This window comes from Ranitomeya variabilis, chromosome 1 (genome assembly GCF_051348905.1).
Source record: "Ranitomeya variabilis isolate aRanVar5 chromosome 1, aRanVar5.hap1, whole genome shotgun sequence".
NCBI lineage: Eukaryota > Metazoa > Chordata > Amphibia > Anura > Dendrobatidae > Ranitomeya > Ranitomeya variabilis.
Genome location: NC_135232.1, coordinates 73,968,918 through 73,990,366, shown reverse-complemented (window position 1 = coordinate 73,990,366; position 21,449 = coordinate 73,968,918). Strand labels below are relative to the sequence as shown.

General features: G+C 45.1%; 1 protein-coding gene across 1 annotated transcript in view; it reads left to right on the top strand.

Moving 5' to 3' along the window:
- Positions 1 to 21,449, top strand: part of ITGA2 (integrin subunit alpha 2) — a 165,850-nt gene that overhangs the window by 123,288 nt on the left and 21,113 nt on the right. The window contains exons 13-20 of the mRNA XM_077285240.1: positions 2,178 to 2,321; positions 4,594 to 4,797; positions 6,368 to 6,498; positions 7,224 to 7,363; positions 8,137 to 8,291; positions 11,788 to 11,898; positions 12,540 to 12,622; positions 12,944 to 13,085. Coding sequence (XP_077141355.1) covers positions 2,178 to 2,321; positions 4,594 to 4,797; positions 6,368 to 6,498; positions 7,224 to 7,363; positions 8,137 to 8,291; positions 11,788 to 11,898; positions 12,540 to 12,622; positions 12,944 to 13,085 — 1,110 coding nt within the window. The remainder of the gene's footprint in view (positions 1 to 2,177; positions 2,322 to 4,593; positions 4,798 to 6,367; positions 6,499 to 7,223; positions 7,364 to 8,136; positions 8,292 to 11,787; positions 11,899 to 12,539; positions 12,623 to 12,943; positions 13,086 to 21,449) is intronic.

Here is a 21,449-nt window from a genome sequence, read left to right as displayed (position 1 = left end):
GTCTCCAAATTCTCAATTTACAAGTACAGTAAGCGCAGACTTTCCTATTTCTGAGATAGGTGATAACCGTTGTTGCTCATAGAGTTCTATGGAGAGCTGTAAGTGCCATTTCAGGAGAACTTGCAGCAGAATGTCTGTAGCTCCTCCCCCTTCATAGAATTTTATAAGCACCAACTGTCATCTCCTATTTTAGTAATGGGAAAATCTGTCCTCACTGAATCCAGAGTCACAGATTTTACCCATGAGTTGAGAGAGACACAGATAAGATCAATCACAAAGTTCCTTTTTTTTGCACTATTAATTTAAGGAATTAAAATTAAAATGATGGTTATTCCTTAACTCCACATGAAATAATAATTTCGCAGTACTGAACTTTGCTTTGTTATTATTCCTGTTAAAGCATAAATAGATTCTTAGCTAGAAAGTGGTGAAACTTAAAGGGGTATTCTCTATAGGATAGGGGATAAGTTTCTGATTGCTGAGACCCCCACCAGTCCTAAGAAGTGGAGCCCTGAAGAGTCCATGTATGTAAATAGAGCGGCGCTCAATCACTGCCTCAATTTAATTTACTAAACACAACTAGTAGCATATGTAAAGAAGATGTTTACTTTATGTCAGAGGCGTACATGGCTTTAAAGCTTCTAGGCCGTAGAGCAAGATTTGCAAAAGGGCCCAGACCTACCATGCATCAACATCTCAACAGAGAAGAGCTACCAGGATGGTGAGCGGACTGCAAACTATGTCCTACAAGGAAAGATTAAAGGATCTGGGAATGTTTCGCTCGCAAAAAAGAAGGCTAAGAGGAGACTTAATAGCTGCCTACAAATATCTGAAGGGATGTCACAGTGTAGAGGGATTGTTATTCTCATTTGCACAAGGAAACACGAGAAGCAATGGAAGGAAACTGAAAGGGAGAAAATACAGATTAGATATTAGAAAAAACTTTTTTGACAGTGAGGGTGATCAATGAGTGGAACAGGCTGCCACGAGAGGTGGTGAGTTCTCCTTCAATGGAAGTCTTCAAACAGAGGTTGGACAGACATCTGTCTGAGATGGTTTAGTGAATCCTGCATTGAGCAGGGGGTTGGACACAATGACCCTGGAGGGCCCTTCTAACTCTAACATTCTAGGATTCTATCTAATATTGGTGTTTTCCTCTGTGACAGAGGTTTCCTCTCAAGGCACAGTCTGCTATCTCTGCTCCCTGTACTACTCTGACCCTGCAGCTGTCACCATATCCTTCCTGCTACGCTGTGTCCTTACATAGTCTGAGAATGTCCGCTTTAGGGCTCCTCGCATTAGCATATATATCAGATGAGTGCAATGTGAGGACAAAAGTCATTGCACTGGGACCAATGTGTGAGCGAGCCCTTATTCCAAGTGCCGGGGTTTTAGGGAGAAAAGCAAGACTTCTCTTTATGGCTCACTCGCACTGGCGTATAAGATGGCCGAATGCTGTGATGGTTTATCGGCCCAATGTTATACTATGGGGCTGTGCTGACCAGTGCTGTTTTTGGCATACTGATTTGGCATGAGAAAACAACTGCAGAATGCTCCAATAATCGGATCACATGCACCAGTACAAGTCTATCAGACTGCACACCGATGACATCCGAGTGCAGTCCGAGAACGGAGAAGATGGAGACATTAAGTTCTCCGTCTTCTCCGCACCTGTGACCCCATTCTCTCATGCTAGAAAATCGGATCACACTACGGTGACACTCGGCTCACACTGTGATAGAGTTTGATCCGAGTGACATTAGCATATTTGGACCGATTCTCTCTCATAAGAGAATCGACGGCCGTGTGAGCGTATCCTTAGCATATCCTTAGGGCCGTATAAATTGGACTGAGATCGGATCGCAGTGCACAAACTGGCCGGAGGTTCTTCTTCATCATCATTCTACCAGCACTTCAGGTATTAGAACTACCTCTCTCACTTTCCGGTTCTGGAATGCTCCAATAAAGAACACATAGTTTAAATCAAGTTTTCTGGGTGGGGTTTATTAGCCTGTTTGCAGCTTTTTATGTGTCACGTGTGTTAATGGATGGAGGAAGCCTATAAATACGCATTTACTCGTTTGCCTAAACCTTGATAACTAGCTAAAGCATCAATATCAGGATTAGCGCCTTTTTCCCATTGGTAATGCTGCTTCTTCTATATCTTTCACCTCCAGATCGGCTCGTATTTCGGCAGTGTCCTGTGCTCTGTGGATGTCGACAAGGATTCGGTGACAGATATTCTATTAGTGGGCGCTCCGATGTATATGAATGAGTACAAGAAAGAACAAGGACAAGTCTACATATTTACTATCAAGGGGGTAAGAGTGAATTTTACATTGGAATCTTTTTAGTTTTATATATTTTTTTCAAGTGAAAACAACTTTAGACTAAAATTTGCTGCAAGCTTTCCCTTTAGGCTGGGGCCACATGGCAACGTGTGTTGCTTGACACTGAAAGCGCTGTGTTGCATTGTGACATGGCTTTGGATCATTTCCTACAGTGTCTCATTGTAACCTGTGATACCGAGATGCAAATGTTCCAGATGTGTTGGGTTTGTTGTCGTTGGTCTCAAGTTGCATTATATTTACCATAGACTTCAATGCAAGTCACATGCAACTGCAAATGTATTTTTTTTTGCAGGAAAAATCACAGCTCTGAATTAGTTTCATGACAGCAAATCCCAGAATAGTTGCACAGGTGTCATGTCTGGGAATTGCCGTCACACTACACATGTTGCAGCATAACCCCAGCCTTAGGACTTGTTCATGTGTGCGTGTGCTTTCAATGTGACCCATGGACCACACATGGAGATCATATTGGCCTAGTGAACGTAGCCAGTTTTCTTATGGACGAATAACCTGCGCCCTATGTGGATAAATATTGCAGCATGCACAGTTCTGGTTGACTTTACGGACCAGACTAGTGCGAGTCAACAGCAGCCCGTGTACTCCTCTTCTGTGCTGCACACAGGACCAGCGAAGACCACTACTGGCAGAAGTGATTGGCTCGAGTTTTTGTACGACCATATTATCCCGACTAATGATGAGCGTGTGTGCTCGTTTCTCAAGTTTTCCGAGCATGCTCGGGTGTCCTCCGAGTATTTTGGGCGTGCTCATGATTTGCAGCTGCTAGACAGCCTGAATACATGTGGGGATTCCCTAACAAACAGGCAATCCCTGCATGTGTTCAGGTTGTCTAACAGCCGCAAATCATGCAGCTGCGGGGACACAAACATATTTTGCGAGCACGCCCAAAATACTTGGAGAACACCCGAGCATGCTCGGAAAACTCGAGTAACGAGCATTATCACTAATCCCGACCTGTATGTCTTTGTTGGTAGCGCCATTACAGTTCACTCAAAATGTAAACTTAGAAAGTCGTGTTCATTTTTTATAATTTTGCTTAGCATCACAGGGATAATGTATAAAAAATGTATGTGGCCCATGTTTTGTCTTGACAGTATTACAATTACGTACCTCCTAATTTAAAACTTGAGTTATATTAAAATGTATGTCCAAACCCTGATCCACCCAGACACAAGCCACCATCTTCCTTGTAGAGACTATTCTCTTACTGTATCACAGTATATTGTAAATTTAATAGTCTCCTATGGATAGAAGAACAAACATAACCACTGTCTGACCACTTCCTATCGACTGTAGCATCTAAGGTATTAAGCTGCCAAGTTCAGAGCTAGCTCTGAAAGTGACAGAGATGGTGTAGGCTCCATAAGAGCACACCCAACATCCACTGTGTACACAGAATATGTCAGGAAGAAGTTAAGCCCGAAAATTTGTGAGGTGCGTCCTATTTGGATCCGAGTTGTTTTTCCAAGCACATCCCACAGATGGCCAATCAGAATGAGATGTGAAGAATTTGGAGACAAGTAACCAGTGGGCTTGAGGTCTGGAGAATTTGGAGACATGTCCCCAGAAGTATTGAGGAGTGAGGAATTAAGACAATTTATCAAAGGGATTAAGGATTGAGGAATTTGGAGACATGACACCAGAGGACATGAGGTTTGGAGAATTTCGAGACACCACCAGAAGGACTGAGGTCTGGCGAATTAAGACAAGTCATCAGAGGGATTGAGAACTGAGGAAATAGGAGATACGCCACCAGAGGAATTGAGATCTGGAGAATTCAGACAAATCATCAGAGGAATTGAGAACTTGGGAATTTGGAGACTCGTCACCAGAGGGATTGAGATCTTGAGATTTTAGAGAAGAGTCACCAGAGGACTTGAGATCTGGGGATTCTGGAGACAAGTCATTGTAGAGGCTTTGTCTTGTTCTTTAAACCATTACTAAACAAGTTTGGAATATGGCAGAGGCATTATTCTGCTGAAAGAGACCACTGGAGTAGGGAATCAGTGGCATAACTCAAAGCAAGTAACTCAGGTGCACACGCTCCCTTCAACATGATGTAGAAGAAATATTACCGGTAATTCATGAGATGAGTCTAGGCCTCCATCTTCTACTCCGCGGTCCAGTTCTGATGCTCATTGTAGGCAGTTTTGATAGTGGACGTTGTGATCTTCATGTCATTGGTCAGACCTAGCCTTATGATAATATTTATTTTCTCTTACAGGGACTATTACAGCAGCGTGAATATTTAGAAGGCCCTAAAAGTGCGGAGAATACAAGGTTTGGAGCCGCCATAGCTGCACTTATGGATATAGATCTGGATGGATTTAATGATGTCATTGTTGGAGCTCCCTTAGAAAACCAGAACAGTGGAGCAGTTTACATCTACAACGGCGATAAAAATACAATAAAAACTAAATATTCCCAGGTAATTCAGGTTACATTTTATAGAATTCGTTTTCTTTCTGTATTCCTGACTGGGTATGATTGATATTCACACGCTGATAAATGCACAATGCAGCGAAAAGCACGGAAAACATAACGCATACCAAAAGAGGAAAAATGCAGGGCGGTAAAGTAATATAAAAAGATATCAAATTGTATTAACAAATACAAAAGAAATACGATTAAACACCTACACAAAGAGACAGTGTGAACTAGGACCAACCAACTAGAATTGAAGAGGTTGGACACTACTTTATAATGAATGGCGCATCTTTAGGGTAGGCCATCAATGTATGATCAGTAGGAGGCGACATCTGGCACCTTTGCCAATCAACTGTTATTAGCAGCCAAAAGTTCTCGGATCCTACCGAAATGTAGCAGCGTCAACATGTTTACTGCAAATCTATCCCCTTCATTTGATTAGGGGGTGGATCTGCAGTACCTGGCTGTGGCCACCATAGTTTTGACGGCGCTGCTGTGTTCTGGCAGTATTGGAGACCTTCCATCCGGCACCGATAACAGCTGATCAGGGGGCTGCCAGATGTTGCATGCCCATCGATCAGATATCCCAAGGTTAGGCCATCAATAAAAAAGTTTGTAGCCAACCTCTTTAAAGCAAAATTAATCAGTGTAGTTCATGGTATAGAAAAATATGTTATCCATTGCGTAATCAATAAATAGTAATCACACACTAAAAAAAGAATAATGTATTAATGTAAAAGTAGTAATTGCATGAGAGAGGCAAGATACCGCTGACATAGAGATAGAAAAATCACAAAATCATAAAAAGACCAGTGTTCATCTGCAAATAAAGGTTTCGCCACCAATCCCCACGCATGTTTCACACAAAGCTTTGTCAGGGGCCACCCATTTAATCCTTTGTGTATCTGTTTCTTTGTAGTCATAGTTTTTTAATATTTATTTATAAAATGTTATATACTTTTAAATTATATTATCATCCTTACTCATTTTCTGTTTTAGTTATTGTAGGTATAGGAGAGATAAACCACCCACAGCCATTAGATTGATGTTTACTGAACAGTCTGTTTTTGGAAATGAAAAGTGAGAAAACTATAGTCACCACTAGGGGGAACTCTCAGCAAATGGGTTTTTACTGCTACTTTCTATGCAGTGAGCGCCCCCTAGAGATGAGCACAGGAGAATACAATGAATGTATGCAAAAATAGCAGGAGAAACAGTCTCCTGCTATGGACAGTCTCATAAGCTGCCCCTATAAAATGAAGGGTATTTATATTTATTGGGAATCGAGAGTGATAACCAGTAGCCAAATATATTTTAGCTGGTAATTATCTTAAACCTCCATAATAGTGTACGTCGATGTGTCACATTTTGCTTTAGCGCCTCAGTACAAATTCAGAAGAATAAGTAGGTTCAGTACGGCCCCATAAACTGCACCATATTACTTGCCCGTCTACATGCCCTTACATAGATTTGTACACTTATCTTTTGTAATGAATGTGGATCCGATGTCTTTTTGTCAACTTTACCGTATAATTAGTGTCATTAATGTGTTAACTTTGTCCGATGTTCAGAAAATCCTTGGCACCTCATTCACACCGCCGCTGCAGTTTTTTGGGCGATCGCTAGATGGGCACAAAGATCTAAATGGAGATTCCATCACAGATGTAACTGTGGGTGCCGACGAGAAAGTCGTTCAGTTTTGGTGAGTGGTGCAGTCAATCCTGATCAGAAGAGAAATCAAACGTCCGAAACCTGGTAAAATAATTACCCTTTGCTCCTAATCTTAAAGGGGAATCCACAGGATAGGTAATGTCTTAATTGAAGGAGGTCCCACCATTCATTGTCTAGGGGACTGCGAGAAACCACTCAGATATCTCCGACAGTCCCATAGACAATGAGTGGAACCTTCGTGTGCACGTTCGATCATTTATTCTTTTAGATGGGTTCTCTAGATCGGTGACATCTCTTGCGATCAGTACCTAATTATTAATTGTAACACTTAGTAGAGATTAGGGAATCGATTCTCAAGAGTCTGGTCCAGCGGCCACATCGGTAGTCTATTGCCGCCAGCCGGGACCCGTATGAACATCATCACTTCTGGTTTGTCTCTTGAGACATCATTGCTACGGCATGATGCATGCAAGACATCGTGCCACGACTTCTTATTAGAGGAGGTGCAGGGATCCCAGCAGGTAGGTTGTCCACATCCATGGATTACTGACGTGGCCACTGGACCAAGGTCCTTCAAATCGATTTGTTCCTCGCTTCCAGTTATCTTTGAATACACCGGACTCCTAAACCACGGACATTATAGGAGTCACATATTGTAAGGCCAGTTTACTACAGGGTTTGGTTCAATAAAGTCACCATGGTCTGGGTTGTGCGTCCATATTATATTGGTGTCATATTTATCTGTCCTCTCTTTAGGTCGCAGAGTATCGCAGACGTGTCCGTGAAGGTTTCATTTAATCCAGATAAAATCGTCCTCACAAATAAGAACAGTGAGATTACTGTGAGGATCTGCTTTAGCGCTCGCTTCAGGCCGGCAAACTCCAGGCAACAGTTTGGTAATTATTATTACAGTTTTCCTATTTTTTCTTTTTTGTAATGAAATAATTGGAGTAAAATCGAGATGTGTGATAAGGCCGTGTGTGGATGTGTAACGGGGTCAGAGGAGCAAGCTGTCGGCCGATTGAGATTTCAGACCAAGGATGGTGGGAAATACAGTAGGCTTCTGTGGTTGTTTGCTTCATGACCGCCATCACCCGACTCTTCCCCTCAGCCGGAGACCAGTACAAACATGATCGTTGCCTCTCGTCAGAGATTTGGGGCCCCTTGTGATTGGCAATGGCGGGTGTCACAAATGTTGGTCCCCCCACGTAAAGTACTGGTTTGAACTGTTTGATTGATGGGTCATAAAAAAGTAACGAAAATGTATGAAAACGTCCACAGAAATGTACCTAACCTTGTGCTCATTGTCACCTTCTGCTGATGACCACATCACTTACCTAAGAAGTATGAGAAGGAGATACATTAGAGGGGTCTAACCCATATCGTAATGTAGTGGGTCATAGTATTGGCTTTTTAATAGAAATATGGTTGTTCCTGCGTAGCTACCTCACCATCGGGACCAACACAAGAAACCTGTGAGCTCTGATTTACTACGAACAGACTCCGAGAACAGACCCATAACTAGATCAGTGGTGACTCCATCAGCAACCCAGCAGTACAGCGTTCTTCTGTTATGGTGGATTGATCATACTCGTTATTATTATTATTATTATTATTATTATTATTATTAATAGTGTTGTCTTTCTCCTATTTTTGCTTCTCCATTCAGTGGCGATCACTTACAACGCAACGCTAGATGCTGATCTCGAGGCATCAAGAGTGACATCCAGAGGGCAGTTTAAGGAAAGTGGAGACCGACTCCTAACTAAGGCCACTGACATAAGCACGGAGGAAACATGCATTAATCACATTTTTAATGTTCAGGTACGTTGAACTGTAAAGTGATCCCCAGGAGATCCACTGTGCAGGGACCTGCAGCATGGCGCCATTCCAGCTTCAGATCCTGCAATGCCAAATGACCGGGGAAAACGTAAAAACAAGTCTTCTAGCGATTATGTTAGAATTCTAGAAATCACTTTGAAAAGTCGCAAAAGTTTTTTACGCCAGTTTAATTTACAACTCGCAGTGGCGTTCCTTACTCCAGAAATCTTACTCCAGTCCCTGACGTGAGGCGCATGCCACTTGTGAGAAGCTACGGATTCGGTAAGAGGCCGACACCAACACCCGCCCTCATCAAGACCAGCATTAACATCACCCGTCCTGATAAATCTGGGCCATAGCTTCACTTTGTGCTGTAATAATACCTCTAGCAATACATAGGCTACTAAGCCCCAATTGCATCCAAGATCCTTCATACATAATTTTCCTAATATGAAATTATGCTAAACCCCTCTAACAGAGGCATAAGATAGGTGTGGGTTCGTGGGTTGGGTGCTTGTTAGGGGTGCACCAGAAAGCCTTTATAACTAGGCAGTTCAAGAGTAACTATATTTTATTATTTCTACTTAAAATTTATTTTTATTTTTTCACCTATTTCTTGCACTGATCAAATATGCTCAAATATGTCTACAAATCTGTCTCCAGTAATTGAGGAAAATACGTTTGCTCCATATAGAAGTCCAGGGAGAAGCTAGAGATCAAAATAAGCAGAGTAAATGCTTTATGTTCTAGTGACTAATGACTGCATATAGGAAAACTAGTAAAAACTGCAGGATACGTTATATAATGGCCAGAAATAGTGGTTTTTGTTATGTACACTCAGTCCTTGCCCCAAGTGAAGGAAAGCCAACCTAACCCTCTGCTGTTGAATCCCACCATAGTACGGTGTGTATTCCTCTTCCTGCTATGCTTTAGCTCAATCAGTATTTGCTAAGGACCCCTTATATTCTACCGAGCCCAGCACAGATCCAGATCGGTGTCTCCTGCATGTGACGGACAGATGGATGTGGTGAATGATGCGCTCATCTCATCAGGGGCTACTGACGTCTTATTGTGGCTTCGTGTCTGAGCCAACCAGACTGCTCAGTCCTGCCACAATATACGGATGCGTTCTGGTTAGCGCTTCTACAATAAGCTCCCAGTGCAGCTATAATTATAACACCATAATAAAAGAGGCAACGACGCTGCTACTAATTATAGTGGATGTCAACAGGAAGCAGGAAAAGTGCTCCCTTGTGTCACAATAAAGTGTAAACCCTCGCTCCAAAACAGAAAATGTGGGTTATTCTCAAGATAGTAACCAATTCCCTATAGGATAGGAGATAGCTTACAGATCGCTGGGGTCCAGCCAACTGGGCTCTTGAACAGAGCAGAGGTGCGCTTTCTCAGTTTTTACTCCATTCATTGTCTATGGGACTTCCGGAGAAAGCAGTCCCATTATCAGTGCAATTGTCAGCAGTCCCATAGGCAATGAACGGAGCGGAGATCAAGCATGCTCCCCTTTGGCATCATTCAAGATGGAACTCGGAAGAACCTAGTTCCCAGGTTCCACAGCCACACCCCAGTGATTGCTGGGGGTCCCACAGGCTAGGTGATAAAGATATGATTATTGGGGGGAGGGGCAATCACAAGAATGTGTTCACTGTGTGAATGGGACTGTAGTGCATATGCATGACCACCGCTTTAGTCACTGTCTATGGTGGCGGTGGTCACGTATGCTCCCATGGATCTATATGTGTAAATGTCACACGTGTCACCATCTTGCGCTCACGTGAAACACTGGTTCTCCTGTTCTTGGTCCTAGTAGTCAGAACCTTCCCTTTATTACAGATTTTGTGGCACAGAGCGGTAGTTGTGACCGAGCTGTGGTTCTGGTTTTGCTCTGGCACTTTGCAGACAAGGGGTGTCCCAGGCCCAGTGTTCTGTTGGGTGTAGGGTGCATCAGACTCGCTTGTAGACCTCTGCCTCCAGGCTTCCATCCTCAGGAGCCGCCGCACACAATGCATGGGGCACTAGGTTCTTTGTAACAGTCAAACAGTCACTGAACAGCCCAAGTTCATCAGGTGGGCACAAGTGGGATAGGGCACAGCATTTCACATATTCCTCCTTTTTAGCACAACTCCTCTTCAGTCCTGCCACTAGATTGCCCTGGACTTTCCCCAAGCCCACTGATTCCATCAGTCTAAGGGATTCCTTGTCCACCTTGGCAGTGCACCTGGGACAGGCCATCACCTTCAGTCTTTCCATCTTCCCCTGTACTTCTGAGAACACGATCTGTCCGGCAGCCCCTATGTCAGACCTTAGACTCCGAACGTGACAGGAGCAACCTCTCGGGAATCCCAATAATGCCTCCCACCTCCTGGAACAAGCAACTCGTGTCGCCCCTAGCAGCCCACCGCACCTGAACTTGGCCTTCACTATCCACTTCACTAACTCTCTCTGACCTCCCACTATCAGGAAAGCCCACTTTTATTAACACTAGTGCCCATCTACTGGGTTAGTTCTATCATTAACTATTTACTATCTCATATACTAACCTATTATCCTTATCCTATGTCTTATGCCATCCTAAGCTCATCCTATACTATTGGAGCGCCTGCCAGGGCCGTGGGGATACTCGGTACCGGGACGGCTGCCTTTTTGGCAAAGTATGGGTGGATGCGGCTGTGCTTCTTGCAAAAGCCACAGCCTCTGGTTTCTTAGCTGAACTTGAAGTATTCCACTAAGTTGGGGCCGGTCCCCTGACTGCGACCTGGTCCCATCATGTCTGGGTGCGGGCCTCACGGGTGGCTTGTGCACTGCCCGTGCCCCTAGGATCCCATCTGTCCTCTCGGGAGCTTCCTTCTGTCTCCCCCCTCTCAGTTCTCTTTTCCGCTTGTCAGGAGCTGCAGACCAGCACATCTGCTCATCTCCACTTCTCTTACAATCTGCCTGTCTCTTGCCTTCTAAGCTCCTCCCTTACTCTACCTACCCCCTCACTCCCCAACACCCTTTCCTATCCAGCCTGGGATGAAGCCTACCTCCCTAAGGTTACGCCCAGGCGACCCCACTGAACTGGTATGTGTTGGATGTGAGTGTTAGAGTCCTGGGTAGTGCTCCCTTCTTACCTGAGAGTGGGATACCACACCTCTGGGTGAGGTGCAGTACCTCTGTGGCGACTGGACCCCAGGGGCGCCACACTATACTCACATTATCCATTAACACTTCTCATGCTGTACATCACCATAATACATTACATAATACACACACCACTTTTTCATATAAAAAAAGCACGACAGTATTCACATGACACGTTTGTTGTATTCTGGGGCAGGAACAGGGTAAGACAGTCCACGTCTCTGCAGAGTTTTGTAGCTTTGGCTTTAATAGGTTTTCAGTAAGTAGAAGATATAATTTAGACATAACTCAATGTATTTAATTAACATCAGTACATGGTGGGAATAATTGGTCTTGAAGTCTAAACCATTGATCCCTATTACAGGAGACATCAGACTCGGAGAACGCCTTGGCATTGCGGCTTAATATTGCTGCCCAGAAACCGGATAGCAGTCCAGTATTGAATCCGTATACATCGAGCCCCCATGCATGGTTTGTGAGTATAAAATAAGTAAAATATCAATTTATTACCCGTAAGCCAAGACCGGTTCTTCCTCTTAGTCTTAATGAAACCCACAACTCATTGGTGCTTATGTCAGGCAGATGGCACCAAGGGTTTGCCACAATTAATGACTTATTCCGCGAGAGCAGACTCTTGGCAGCCCTCCATACACATGCGGATACAGCCACAATTCTCCAGCTGTAACGTGTTGTAGCGCCTGTACAATATTTGCATGCAATGAAATATCTTGAAGGGTGTGTAAACAATTGCAATGTGTGTAAAATAGAAAATATTGAAGAAAATATCTTGCGGTTTTAGATATAAATCTCCTGTGCAGATGTATTGTGTCTCCATGGTGACAGACTACAAACAACCCTATGTAGTCTGATCTTGCAGTTGTGATCCACACTTCTAACATCCATAGTTTTGCAAGATCGAGGGATAGAAGAAGTGGAGTCACAATCGTAGTCACACGTGTAGTCCGTAAGCAAGGAGACACATAGGTCTGCACGGGAGCTGTGGACTGAAAAGTGGGGCTTGGTTATAACATCAGATGTTGAGCATTTTTTTATTATTTCCTCTCGTGCGGTTCCTATAGGTGTAAAATATGAAATGTTTTTTCTTTTTTACAATAGATTCCCTTCCAAAAAGACTGCGGTGATGATGAAGTTTGTCACTCGGACCTTTCCCTAGAAGTGGTGCAGAAACCTGACGTTGTGTAAGTTTAGTTTTGCCTTAGGTTTGAGATCCCCAGCTCTTGTATAACCAAATCTGACGAGAGCATGCTGAGACTTGTAGTTCCACACCAGCTGGCGTGTCTGGACTTTACTATGTTGGCTTAGCTAGTAAAGATGAGGTGGTAGATGAAGGTGACCTAGTCTGACATGTTGCAGGTTTGCCTGATAACACGGCTCTGCGAGAGGTAGCTGCACTCTGCTACATCTGTGCCATATTTCTGAGCAATATGTCCTCACCAATAAGCATACATGACTGACTGCATGTGGCCCTGTACACACTAGTGATCCCTGGCTTCCTGCAGGAGTCTACCGTACATAGTCAGCGACAAAAACCGACGACTGATGTTCCACGTAACGATCAGGAATCAGAAGGAGAACGCCTATAACACAAAGCTCAGGGCGCTTTTCTCAGAAAACCTTTTCTTTGCATCTTCAACTTCTCCAGTAAGTACATTTTTTTTGCATTTTATAAATATATTAAAAGATAATGTAGAGTTTTACAAACATTTTATTGTACCAGAATTAAAAAATAAATTTTGATTAAAATTGTTTGTCTGCAGCCCTATTTGTCTCCATGGTTACAGACTACTGTAACACCATGCCGGCGTCCCTGCATGGTTCCCCCTCCTCCACCATACCAGGATGCCAACATACTCACCACTGTTTTGTCACCTCCCCATCGGTCGGCATATTCTTGGTGTGCTCCCTGCTCCTGTGCACGCCGCACTGTGTTCCCAGCGACGCCCCTAGTATGTGAGTGCACGCCCTGCTTTTAAAGGGGCAGCGAGCACTGTGTAAATGCCCCCATGGCTGGGGGGCATTTAGTGTAAAAGGCACCGTCCTCAGTATGGAGATGCGGAAGCAACGTTAATTCATTAGTATGTTCGTGTCCTACTAGTGAGTTGTTAGATCCTCTGGTCCATGTACGGCCAGTACCTGAACCTTCTCTTCCAGTCCCTGTGTGGTGCTGCCTGATCTCGAACCCCTGGTGTTTGTGCGGCCAGTGCCTGAACCTGCTCCCCGAGGTCCTTGTGCAGACGGCGCCTGAACCTGCTCCCCCGGTCCGTGTGTGGCCACTCCCAAAATTTTGAAACCGTGTCGGCAGTACTTGCTCCCGGCGGTACCTCAACTTGGTCCTGAGACCTGTGTATCTGTACTTGGACCTATCGCAAAACTCCGTGTCAGTATCCATCCTGCCCGAGAAGTAGTCTGAAGGAAGCCCAAGTCCATGTTCGTGTTGGCGAACCTGACCCCCGAGGTCAACAGCCGCAGTATCGGGGACTGCCTAAAAGTGGTACCTAGTGGCTACCAGCAGCTCAAGCCTGACTCCACCATCAGGAGATCCAGTGAACACCAGGTAGCCGCTTAGCTACACCTCTCCTAGGCAACCTGTCGTGATCTCTGCAGGCAGAGATCATAGCAAGCCTATAGAAGGACAAGCTCTCGGAAGATGGAACTATACTGACCATGAACTAAGCCTGCCGCGCAACTAGAAATAGCCAGGTAGCATTTCCTATTTATCGCTAGATGCCCAGCTCTGGCCTAAGACCTAAATAGCTAGCAGAGGGAAATATAAGACCTGGCTCACCTCTAGAGAAATATTCCAAAGAAGACAGTAGCCCCCCACATATAATGACGGTGAGTTCAGATGAAACAACAAACGCAGCAGGAAAATAGTCTTAGCAAATTTGAGGTCCGCTTACTAGATAGCAGAAGACAGATAGTATACTTTCATGGTCAGCAGAAAAACACTAACAAAACACCATCCAGAGATTACCTTAAACTCTGGCATTAACTCATAACGCCAGAGTAGCAATCCCTGATCAACGAGAGCTTTCCAGACACAGTAACAAAACTTCAGCTGTGAACTGGAACAAATAGGCAAAAACAAAACATGGACAAAAGTCCAACTTATCTAGTGGTTGTCTAGAAGCAGGAACAAGCACTGAGAGGCATCAGATAACATTGTTGACCGGCAAGAAACCACCAGAGAAATGAGCTTAAATAGCGACACCCACTACTGATGGAATCAGGTGAAACAGGAAAGAGGATGACAAGTCCAATTCCACAAGCGGCCACCGGGGGAGCCCAGAATCCAAATTCACAACAGTACCCCCCCCTCAAGGAGGGGGCACCGAACCCTCACCAGATCCACCAGGGCGACCAGGATGAGCCCTATGGAAGGCACGAACAAGATCAGAAGCATGAACATCAGATGCATTGACCCAAGAATTATCCTCCTGGCCGTAACCCTTCCAGTTGACCAGATACTGGAGTTTCCGTCTGGAAACACGAGAGTCCAAAATTTTCTCCACAACGTACTCCAACTCACCCTCAACCAACACCGGAGCAGGAGGCTCAACTGAAGGTACAACAGGTACCTCATACCTGCGCAATAACGACCGATGAAAAACGTTATGAATGGAAAAGGACGCAGGGAGGTCCAAACGGAAAGAAACAGGATTAAGAATCTCCAATATTCTATAAGGGCCGATGAACCGAGGTTTAAACTTAGGAGAAGAGACCCTCATAGGGACAAAACGAGAAGACAACCACACTAAATCTCCAACACAAAGCCGAGAACCAACACGACGATGACGGTTGGCAAAACGCTGAGTCTTCTCCTGGGACAACTTCAAATTGTCCATAACCTGCCCCCAGATGTGATGCAATCTCTCCACCACCGCATCCACTCCAGGACAATCCGAGGATTCCACCTGACCGGAGGAAAATCGAGGGTGAAACCCCGAATTACAGAAAAACGGGGACACCAAGGTGGAAGAACTGGCCCGATTATTGAGGGCGAACTCTGCCAATGGCAAAAAAGCAACCCAATCATCCTGGTCAGCAGAGACAAAACACCTCAGATATGTCTCAAGGGTCTGATTAGTCCGCTCGGTCTGGCCATTAGTCTGAGGGTGAAAAGCAGATGAAAAAGACAAATCTATGCCCATCCTAGCACAGAATGCCCGCCAAAATCTAGACACAAATTGGGTACCTCTGTCAGAAACAATATTCTCAGGAATACCGTGCAATCGGACAACATTCTGAAAAAACAGAGGAACCAACTCAGAAGAAGAAGGCAACTTGGGCAGAGGAACCAAATGGACCATTTTAGAGAAACGGTCACAGACCACCCAGATGACAGACATCTTCTGGGAAACAGGCAGATCTGAAATAAAATCCATCGAGATGTGTGTCCAAGGCCTCTTAGGAATAGGCAAGGGCAACAGCAGTCCGCTAGCCCGAGAACTACAAGACTTGGCCCGAGCACAAACGTCACATGACTGCACAAAGACTCGCACATCTCGTGACAGAGAAGGCCACCAGAAGGATCTTGCCACCAAATCCCTGGTACCAAAAATTCCGGGATGACCTGCCAATGCAGAAGAATGTACCTCAGAGATGACTCTGCTGGTCCAATCATCCGGAACAAACAGTCTATCAGGCGGACAACGATCCGGTCTATCCGCCTGAAACTCTTGCAAGAACCGCCGCAGATCAGGAGAAACGGCCGACAAAATTACTCCCTCCCTAAGGATACCTGTGGGTTCAGAATTACCAGGAGAGTCCGGGTCAAAACTCCTAGAAAGGGCATCTGCCTTAACATTCTTAGAACCCGGTAGGTATGACACCACAAAATTAAAGCGAGAAAAAAATAAAGACCAGCGCGCCTGTCTAGGATTCAGGCGTCTGGCAGTCTCAAGATAAATCAAATTTTTGTGGTCAGTCAATACCACCACCTGATGCCTAGCCCCCTCGAGCCAATGGCGCCACTCCTCAAACGCCCACTTCATGGCCAAAAGCTCCCGATTCCCAACATCATAATTCCGCTCTGCGGGCGAAAATTTGCGAGAAAAGAAGGCACAAGGCCTAATGACGGAGCAGTCGGAACCTTTCTGCGACAACACTGCCCCAGCTCCGATCTCCGAAGCGTCAACCTCAACCTGAAAAGGCAGATTCACATCAGGCTGACGCAACACAGGGGCAGAGGCAAAACGGCGCTTAAGCTCCTGAAAGGCCTCTACAGCATGAGGGGACCAATTAGCAACATCAGCGCCTTGTCTGGTCAAATCAGTCAGTGGTTTAACGACATCCGAAAAACCAGCAATAAATCGGCGGTAAAAGTTGGCAAAGCCCAAAAATCTCTGAAGACCCTTAAGAGAGGAGGGCTGAGTCCAGTCACAAATAGCTTGCACCTTGACGGGATCCATCTCAATGGAAGAGGGAGAAAAAATATACCCCAAAAAGGAAATTTTCTGGACCCCAAAAACGCATTTAGACCCCTTCACACATAAAGAATTAGACCGCAGAACCTGAAAAACTCTCCTGACCTGCTGGACATGAGAGTCCCAGTCATCAGAAAAAATCAGAATATCATCCAGATATATTATCATAAATTTATCCAGAAAATCGCGGAAAATATCATGCATAAAAGACTGGAAAACTGAAGGGGCATTAGAAAGACCAAAAGGCATGACCAAATACTCAAAGTGGCCCTCGGGCGTATTAAATGCGGTCTTCCACTCATCCCCCTGCCTGATCCGCACCAAATTATACGCCCCACGAAGATCAATTTTAGAGAACCACTTAGCACCCTCTATACGAGCAAACAAATCAGTAAGCAATGGCAATGGGTATTGATACTTAACAGTGATCTTATTCAGAAGCCGATAATCAATACATGGTCTCAAAGAGCCGTCTTTTTTTGAGACAAAGAAAAACCCAGCTCCCAAGGGAGAAGAAGATGGACGAATATGTCCCTTTTCCAAAGACTCCTTTATATATTCCCGCATAGCAGCATGTTCCGGCACAGACAAATTAAACAAACGACCCTTTGGATATTTACAACCCGGTATCAAATCTATGGCACAATCGCATTCACGGTGCGGAGGTAACGACCCAAGCTTGGGTTCGTCAAAGACGTCTTGATAATCAGAGAGGAACTCAGGGACTTCAGAGGGAATGGACGACGAAATAGAAACCAAAGGTACGTCCCCATGAATACCCTTACATCCCCAGCTCAACACAGACATTGCTCTCCAGTCCAAGACTGGGTTGTGAGACTGCAACCATGGCAATCCCAGTACCAAATCGTCATGTAAATTATACAGCACCAGGAAACGAATAATCTCCTGGTGATCCGGATTGATACGCATGGTTACTTGTGTCCAGTATTGTGGTTTATTATTAGCCAATGGGGTGGAGTCAATCCCCTTCAGAGGAATAAGAGTCTCCAAAGGCTCTAAATCAAAACCACAACGATTGGCAAAGGACCAATCCATAAGACTCAGAGCGGCGCCAGAGTCAACATAGGCGTCCGTGGCAATGGATGACAAAGAGCAAATCAGGGTTACAGACAAAATAAACTTAGACTGAATGGTGCCAATGGAAACAGATTTATCAAGCTTCTTTGTACGCCTAGAGCATGCCGATATAACATGAGTAGAATCCCCACAATAGAAACACAATCCATTCTTCCGTCTAAAATTCTGTCGCTCGCTCCTGGACAGAATTCTATCACACTGCATACTTTCTGGCGTCTTTTCCATAGACACCGCCAGATGGTGCACCGGTTTGCGCTCCCGCAGACGCCTATCAATCTGAATAGCCATTGTCATGGACTCATTCAGACCTGCAGGCAAAGGGAACCCCACCATAACATCCTTAACGGCATCAGAGAGACCTTCTCTGAAAGTTGCCGCCAAGGCGCACTCATTCCACTGAGTAAGCACAGACCATTTACGGAATTTTTGGCAGAAAACTTCAGCTTCGTCTTGCCCCTGAGATAGTGCCATCAAAGTTTTTTCTGCCTGAAGTTCCAAATGAGGTTCCTCATAAAGCAAGCCCAAGGCCAGAAAAAACGCATCCACATCGCGTAACGCAGGATCCCCTGCTGGCAATGAGAAGGCCCAATCTTGAGGGTCACCCCTGAGCAAGGAAATCACAATCCTAACCTGCTGAGCAGGGTCTCCAGCTGAACGAGACTTCAGGGACAAATAAAGCTTACAATTATTTCGGAAATTCTGGAAGCTAGCTCTATTCCCTGTGAAGAACTCCGGCAAAGAAATTCTCGGCTCAGATACCGGAGCATGTACCACAAAATCTTGTAAATTTTGTACTTTCGTGATGAGATTATTCAAACCCGCAGTTACACTCTGGAGATCCATTATTGTCAGGTGCACACAGAGCATACAGAGATTAGGAGGAGAGAGAGAGAAAAGACTGCAGCAAGGCAGACTGGAGAAAAAAAAAAAAAAAAAAAAAAAAAAAAATTCCAGCAGACTTCTTATAACTCTCCTTTCTCAACCTGGGTCTTTAACACTTTATTGGCCGGTCAAACTGTCGTGATCTCTGCAGGCAGAGATCATAGCAAGCCTATAGAAGGACAAGCTCTCGGAAGATGGAACTATACTGACCATGAACTAAGCCTGCCGCGCAACTAGAAATAGCCAGGTAGCATTTCCTATTTATCGCTAGATGCCCAGCTCTGGCCTAAGACCTAAATAGCTAGCAGAGGGAAATATAAGACCTGGCTCACCTCTAGAGAAATATTCCAAAGAAGACAGTAGCCCCCCACATATAATGACGGTGAGTTCAGATGAAACAACAAACGCAGCAGGAAAATAGTCTTAGCAAATTTGAGGTCCGCTTACTAGATAGCAGAAGACAGATAGTATACTTTCATGGTCAGCAGAAAAACACTAACAAAACACCATCCAGAGATTACCTTAAACTCTGGCATTAACTCATAACGCCAGAGTAGCAATCCCTGATCAACGAGAGCTTTCCAGACACAGTAACAAAACTTCAGCTGTGAACTGGAACAAATAGGCAAAAACAAAACATGGACAAAAGTCCAACTTATCTAGTGGTTGTCTAGAAGCAGGAACAAGCACTGAGAGGCATCAGATAACATTGTTGACCGGCAAGAAACCACCAGAGAAATGAGCTTAAATAGCGACACCCACTACTGATGGAATCAGGTGAAACAGGAAAGAGGATGACAAGTCCAATTCCACAAGCGGCCACCGGGGGAGCCCAGAATCCAAATTCACAACAGCAACCCTAGGCCCATGGGACAGTGGGTCCACGAACCACGTGTACCACCTGTGTGCCTGACAACTACCAGCAAACCCTGCAGTCTTCTGTCTGTGCCTCCTCACTTGCTAACCTAAATAGCATTGTTCAGTTTGTCGGTGTCATGGAAATTGAGGAGTCGGAGCTTTGGCTTACCGACTCCACAGCCCTGGTATACACCAAACAGCATGATACTCTTCATATATTCCAGATGCTTTGTAGAAATCAGACATTTCATTGGTAAAGTGAAAATAATATCTACTATATAATTGTCTAAGGGTCACTTCCGTCTTTCTGTCCTGTCTTTCTGTCTGTCACGGATATTCATTGGTCGCGGCCTCTGTCTGTCATGGAATCCAAGTCGCTGATTGGTCTCGCAAGCTGCCTGTCATGGCTGCCGCGACCAATCAGTCCGATTAGTCCCTCCCTACTCCCCTGCAGTCACTGCCTGGCGCCCGCTCCATACTCCCCGCAGTCACCGCTCACACAGGGTTAATGCCAGCGGTAACGGAGTGAGTTACCCGCGGCATAACGCGGTCCGTTACCGCCGCTATTAAGCCTGTGTGACCAAGTTTTTACTATTGATGCTGCCTATGCAGCGTCAATAGTAAAATGATCTAATGTTAAAAATAATTTAAAAAAAATAAATCATTATATACTCACCTTCCGCCGCCTTTCCCGCTCCTCGCGACGCTCCGGTGACCGCTCCATGCAAGCGGCAGGTTCCGGTGGCAAGGATGCTATGCGAGAAGGACCTGCCGTGACGTCACGGTCATGTGACCGCGAAGTCATCACATGTCCTGCGAGAAGAACCTTCCATGATGTCACGGTCACAGGTCCTGCGCTCATACCAACCCTGGGACCGGAAGCTGCCGCGTGCACCGCACACAGGGCCAGGACTTCAAAGGGCCTTTGGAAGGTGAGTATATGTTTATTTTTTATTTTAAGTCTGTATACTACGTGGCTCTGTGCTGTATACTACGTGGCTGGGCAATATACTACGTGGCTGGGCAATATACTACATGGCTGGGCAATATACTACATGGCTGGGCAATATACTACATGGCTGGGCAATATACTACGTGGCTGGGCAATATACTACGTGGCTGGGCAATATACTACGTGGCTGGGCAATATACTACGTGGCTTGGCAATTTACTACGTGGCTGGGCAATATACTACGTGGCTCTGTGCTGTATACTACGTGGTTGGGCAATATACTACATCGCTCTGCAATATACTACGTGGCTGGGCAATATACTACGTGGCTGGGCAATATACTACGTGGCTGGGCAATATACTACGTGGCTGGGCAATATACTACGTGGCTGGGCAATTTACTACGTGGCTGGGCAATATACTATGTGGCTGGGCAATATACTACATGGCTGGGCAATATACTACGTGGCTGGGCAATATACTACGTGGCTGGGCAATATACTATGTGGCTGGGCAATATACTACGTGGGTGGGCAATATACTACGTGGCTGGGCAATTTACTACGTGGCTGGGCAATATACTACGTGGCTGGGCAATATACTACGTGGCTGGGCAATATACTACGTGGCTGGGCAATATACCATGTGGACATGCATATTCTAGAATACCCGATGCGTTAGAATCGGGCCACCATCTAGTGTAGTTATAAAAGCAAGTGGCTCATTTCTAGCAGGTAATATCTGTCCATCTATACACGGGTGGACACAGACAGACGAGACTCCTGGGCA